We start from the raw sequence: 6,436 nt of genomic DNA, 5'->3' as shown, positions 1-6,436 counted from the left end.
AGTCTCTGTTATTGTGGTGTCAATTATTGTGGTTTGATAAAACTGACAAGGGAATACTGTTGCTGTATAATATGAAAACTTTATTTCCTTAACACAGTATCTGAAATGCAAGCAAAAAAAGATTTTTATCACAGATAAGGGGATTTTTTTGGCCCACATTGGGTAAATAACATCTGCAATGCAATCAAACAAGCAGTCAGTACTATACTCTCAATACATGTAACAAAATTGTAACATTTTCCATCATTACACATATCACATTATAACACACATAACTCAACATAACATCAGAAGCCTGTTAGCTATAATTGATTTTGTACAACAGTCTGTCATTGTTTTACATGTAGATGCTGCTGGTGGTTGTCACTCCGTCAGAAATTGATGACCGACTGTGACCCTGAGCTTTGACGAAAGGCAGACAAACGCGCCTGCAGCCCCATCTGGAAAGTAACCGCATTAAGTCATTGCGAAAGCGCACCCCAATAAAGGCATACAGGAAAGGGTTCAGGCAGCAGTGTGAGTAACCCAGGCTCTTTGTCACCGCATGGGCTTCTGCTAGTGCTTTGTAAGCTGCACAGCTTCCGTTGGACATCACGTTGAAGTCGTCCATGGTCTCTACCGCCATGGTGACATTATATGGCAGCCAACAGAGGCAGAAGACAGCAGTGACGAGCAAAGCCAGCCGAATGGCACCCTGCTTCTGCTGGCTTTTCTGACTGTGGCACAGAGAAACTACCACTGCTGTGTAACAGTAGATCATGACAGCCAGAGATAGGAAAAAGCTCAAGACAACTGTTAAGCGACTGGCCAAAATCCAGTTGTGTGCATGTTTACCATAATGATAAGAAAAGAAGCAGGTGAGCTGGGTTTTATTTGTGGGATTGTCAATCACATAAAGGAACACAGTATTCGGTGCTGATAAGCCCAAACAGAGCAGCCACAGGAACATGCAGGTTAGGTGCACTGTTCTGGGACGCCGACTTTGCATGCTACGAACAGCGTGAACAATAGCCAAATACCGGTCAAACCCAATGCAAGCTAGAAGGAGAGTCCCACTGAGAAGGTTTAGGTGTTTCAGCAGGCCCACCAGCTTGCAGAGAAACTCCCCAAACACCCATCCAGTTAAAATCTCAGCCACAGTAAATGGGAAGGTAAAAACGAGCAGGAGGTCAGCCAGGGCGAGGTGCAGTAGGTAGATCTCAGTGATGCGGAGGGGGCCCCTGCGCGTCAAGAGCACCGTCAGCATCAGGCCGTTCCCCACCAGGCCCAGGAGAAACACCAGGCTGTAGACCAGAGGCTTGAACACGACATTAAACGTCTCCAGGCCGATCTGATTGTCGTCACAGACGTATATCTTTCCATTCTCGAATGGATCGTCCTCTGATGAATTAAAAAATCCGCTGTAATCCTAAAAATATAGAGGTGAAATTGTTACTTTTACTTGTCACAGTCATTGAGAATAGTGTGTTGCTCTTTGCACTCTTTGTTAGTCAGTTTTGTTTTTGATAAATGAATGATGCATCATCAACTAAGACTGAATATACTGGAAATTGCTGCATTGTTTTGGTCTCTGTTCCCCATAGTTTACACAGTCAGTCAAAATATGCAGGAAACACTGACTAGGCCAGAACTTCCACACTTCCCCAACACAGTAAGTGGCAGAACTGCTTGGACAAATATGTGAAAACATATTACTTATATCACTCATATTACTAAAAACTGAATATGAGACACAATAAAGTGTCCGCTTAGATTCTGTATCTATATATTTGCTACCATGTTAAAATCGTATCAGTGTTTGAGAAATCAGAGCTGTTGTGGCCTGTTCCCCCAACATGAGTATTACGAAAAAATACAATTGTACTAACTTAAAATCATTTAAGATTTACACGTTGTCACATAGGTACAATACAATAATTGTGTTAAGTCTGTACCAAAATATGGATATATCTTATACAGGAAAAGCCTGAATACATCCTCTTGAATTTCAGTGTGATTTCAGATGCAGGATGGACTCTGTGCCATATTGTTTTGTTTTAATGTGAAATACATGGATGTCCAGATACTTAGCAACTATAAACCACACAAAAGCCACAGCCTTCCTGCCACTAGCCACAAGTTCCTCTAACTAAATGCATCCTTTGCAATGCAGATTGTTTGAACAGTGGGGGATTTTACAGCAGCCCATCTCTTGCTAGTTTTAGACAGATGCAAAATGGTTTGGCGCAGGATGTGATTGTAATACATTACACAACAGAAGGCCACTGGCTAACATTAAGAAAATACTCATTTTCTGTACTACTGTACCAGGCCAACATCATTCAGTTAAGCACTTAGAGATGTCACAACGGGACTAGACTGAGCCTTCGAGTAATCATAAATTTAGTTTTATTTCACTTGCAACCTACATAACAGCTTCAAGGTCTAACTTTAAAATGAACTGGTGAAAGAATCTGTTGTGATGAAAATAACAACCAACAGGATAGAAACAAACACAGTGAAACATAAACTAATTAGAATTTCCTCACAGTCAATATTATTATCACATGGAAATCTGATGATGATTACATGCTGTACTGATTGTAACTTTTTCTTCTTTATGCCACAAATCTTTTTTTTTTTTACAATACAATTTCCTCTGTAGAATAATTACGTTTATCCGTCTGATTGAAATTACAACTGATATCGATCATCAGACTGATGATATGCTGCTTTCAGATCTCCAGAATTAGAAATAATCTCTGTGGCTTTTTCATAAATTGTCTGACTCTGTTAATTTTTATATTCTGCTATAGTGTGACAACAAATGAATTACAAGATATTTGAAGCCCATGGGTAGCAAAAATAAATAAATCACACTACTGCCCTTTTGCATAAAATTATAAAAACATTTTGGATGTTTCAGAGTGAGTTTCTTCCTTTCATGTTTCTCTGTTAGGAAATAGAACACACCCTACTTAAGTAAGTACCCTTTTTCTGTCTTGGTCCAGTGATTGAAGCTAGTTATGCACTCACTCAACTGCAACAATTTAATAAACCCTGCATTTCACTATTTATCATAGTAACTAACAACACCGTGCTCAAACCTTAAAGTCTGTTGCACTCAAATGCAAGAGGCTGCAGCTGAGGCTTTTACAGAAAATAAAGAGATTACCATCTTATCATACAGTGTATCATAGCTATCTGAAGCTGCCCCATTGCAATGGAATTTTTTACCAATCGCTTAATAAATCTTATCAATAATTATGACATTATTTTGAAAATATGGAAATTACAAATTGAAAACAAAAACATTATATTTAGAATTGATTATATTTTGAATCTCAGACATAAAACTCATAACAGAAAAAATAATAAAGCAGAAACCTAGAATAGAATGTGTGAATAGAATGTGACTGTTTAACGAAGCCTTTTAAAGGAACAATAATTCTACAGAACAATTATTACAGAATAAATATTAACAGCACTTAAACATTCTCTTCAACAAATCTTTGTCACATCTTACCGGATATTCAATTATCACTGGCACTCTTCCATCCATGCTGGTATTTGTTGTTCACTTGGCTGTACAGCTCACACTGCTGCAGTGAAATCTGCCTGTACTTCCTGTTAGTGATGCTTCTTCTATTCGCTTTGCTGATTTCTTTAGGGGGCTGTATTTGTGGAAACCCGCCCATTTATTAATTCACCAAGATGACCCTAAGCAGTGAAAATAGACAATAGCTTTATACAAGAATTTCTATATTTTTAACGTGCAAGAATATCAAAGTAATTCCAGCTTCACCCTAAGTTCTAAAAAGGCTGACCACAAGCAGCTGCATTTTCACAAACAAGTGACAATGTGACTGAGTTAGTCAGAATGGGTATGGGATGTTTTTTTGGAAACAACCGGTGAACAACAGGTGATCAAAATGTGTAAATACAGAAGTTCAACGCATCGCATTGCTTCAACCTATGCTCAGATAAATCATAAATGAATTCCAAAACTCATGTTAGTATCCATTGTAATGTTTGTAGTCAAGGCCAGGTTGTTGTTTTTACGTTTTATAATACAGAACTAACTTAAACTAAAGGTGCCATGCTGACCACCCACAACAACTAAACTTGATAGTACAACCTAGAACAGTACCAACATGCAGCTACCATTCTATTCTGTTTTCTGTTCCATGTACATTACAGGGTTAGGGTTAGGATTAGGGATTTCCACCTATCACAGTCTCTGGGAAGCAATGGTTATTTAAACATGTCTTATATATCAGTAATTATGTTAAGGATAGGCTACACCTTATCTAAGAGCCATTTCCCTGTAGTGGAGTAAAGCCCTCATCTCTTGTGATAAATGATAAATGTCAAACTAATGATTCATTTGACTGTTTATTAAACAAAATATGGAAGGCCATTACAATATGAATACATTCATGAACATAATGACAATAAGGTTAACCTTAATAAGGTTACAAAGTATTTATAGAAGATGGACTCATACAGTCGCATAGCCAATAATTTAAAATTGTAAACAATTGGAACATAAACCAAACAAATCTTAACTTCAAAGAAATTATGTACTGTAAAGTAATATATGTTCTGTAAACTTTTAGGCTCTCATGAAGTACAATAGGTAGCTTAACTTAACTATATGCTGCCTGCAAGCTCTTACACTAGGATTCATGACTGCACCTTTAAATCTTTATGAGCCTTTATGAGCAAAAGTAGACCATCCTTTTTTGAATTAAATCAAATGTCAGAGTGCATGGCAACTTCAGGTGAATGTTCATGGAAGACACATCAGGAAGTAGCAGAACTTGACATACCAGGATGTGCAGGTGGAGCTGCAGACACTGCTGGATCAGCTCCTCACTAACCTCTTCTGGGTGGGGCTGGTCAGCCCTGGGTGAAGTATCTGAAGACACAGATACAATCACAGATACAATATTTTGCTTTGTATGCTATGCTTTGTTGTGCTGTTTTGAATAGGTGAAAACAGGTTGGTGATCTATCCCTGCTTATTAACATTAAATGTGAGAGTACATGGCAAATTCAAGTATGTTCATGGAGGAGGAGGACACATCTGGAACTGCCAGAACTTGACCTACCATGCAGGTGGAGCTGATTCATCACTTCTGCTGTGCCCAGTCCTAGGCTGCTGACCTGACTGGGCTTCTCTCTCACTGCTGGCAGTGGCTGTGGCTGGCTCTGATCTTTTTCTTTTTTCTTTTTTCTTTTTAATCAATCAATTCACTATAAAGCAATAGTCATCCAGGAGGATCGTTGTGATAATGGGTTAGAATAACTGTATAGGCTAGCTCTATTGAACACACACATCTGCAAAAAGCTTTTAGACACCCTCAGTCTTCAATTAAGAAAACACAACGTTTCATATGCCATGGCAGTGTCCAGATAACGGGAGCAAACAAAATGCAAACTGCTGGTTAACTGCTGGTTAGCTTGCAGTCAGGCTAGCAAGCTAGTATACTACGTAGTTCGTCCACATTTTATCTGGCTGCAAAGTGCTAGATAAAGTTTTCACACATTCAGACGGAAAGTCAACATAAAACACTAAATATTAAATGACCATACCTCTTATTCTGCTTTCGCCTTCAGTCGATTTGATGTCAGCTTTTGGCCATAATTCGTCGTCCTGACTTTCATCATCCTCAGAAGCTCCAATTACATCGTAGCGTCCCGTTACGAAGTTCAGATGCTTCCTTGGTGATATTCTGATATATTCCATTAAAAAAAAACTTTCTCAAAGTGATCACACTTATTGCCAAGTCCTCTTACCCTAACACTATAACATTCATCCTATAGGGACTTTTACTGTGTCTGTGGTATGCAATAGTGAGTTACTGGCCTTATCGTACTTTTGGTATTTTTGTTTAATCTCTTATGGAATCACTAGACCTGTCAAATTCCTTTTAGGATATTACATTGTTTTGCTGTGATATTTGTATAGAATCCTTCTAAATAGTACACTGAATGTACAACATGTTAGAGACATTTATTCTTTTCAGTAAGTACACTGATGAGGTGAATCCAGGTAAAAACCATTAGATTTTACTTATTAAATCTATTCCAATCACAAAGGATGATATGTAGCCTAGATAAAGAGAAGCAGATGAGTTAGAGACGGATTGAGACTATGTGGATTGCGCGAAAGGGGCTGCAACTCAGTATCAGGAAGATGTCTCTAATATTTTGTACATTCAGTGTACTATAGGATTACTGTAGTTCTTCATCTCTCATAAGGGTAAGGCAGGTTGGCCTGTTATAGTAATACAGCTGTGGTAATGTGTATGTGGCAATAAACTCATTTGACTATTTTGACCTCCAGAGAGATGTCACAGGATGCAGTTCAGACAACTGGGGCTTTTTTTTTTTTTTTTTTTTACAGTCTATGTGTCTAATGTTTATGTTATTTGCCTAAGTAGAGGGGGCA

At 38.2% G+C, this 6,436-nt stretch overlaps 1 protein-coding gene across 1 annotated transcript; it reads right to left on the bottom strand.

The window, feature by feature from the left end:
* Positions 1-100: 100 nt before the first annotated feature.
* Positions 101-5,115, bottom strand: cxcr5 (chemokine (C-X-C motif) receptor 5). Its single transcript, XM_071902441.1, has 3 exons — positions 5,094-5,115; positions 4,812-4,900; positions 101-1,408 (listed from the first exon to the last, which is right to left on the bottom strand). Exons 1-3 carry the CDS (start codon positions 5,113-5,115, stop codon positions 338-340), a joined length of 1,182 nt encoding a protein of 393 aa, XP_071758542.1. The 3' UTR covers positions 101-337.
* Positions 5,116-6,436: the final 1,321 nt, after the last annotated feature.

The sequence above is a fragment of the Centroberyx gerrardi genome, chromosome 6 (assembly GCF_048128805.1).
Source record: "Centroberyx gerrardi isolate f3 chromosome 6, fCenGer3.hap1.cur.20231027, whole genome shotgun sequence".
In the NCBI taxonomy this organism is placed as follows: Eukaryota; Metazoa; Chordata; class Actinopteri; order Beryciformes; family Berycidae; genus Centroberyx; species Centroberyx gerrardi.
The sequence above is the reverse complement of the archived record's forward strand: the minus strand, read 5'-3'. Positions and strand labels throughout refer to the sequence as shown.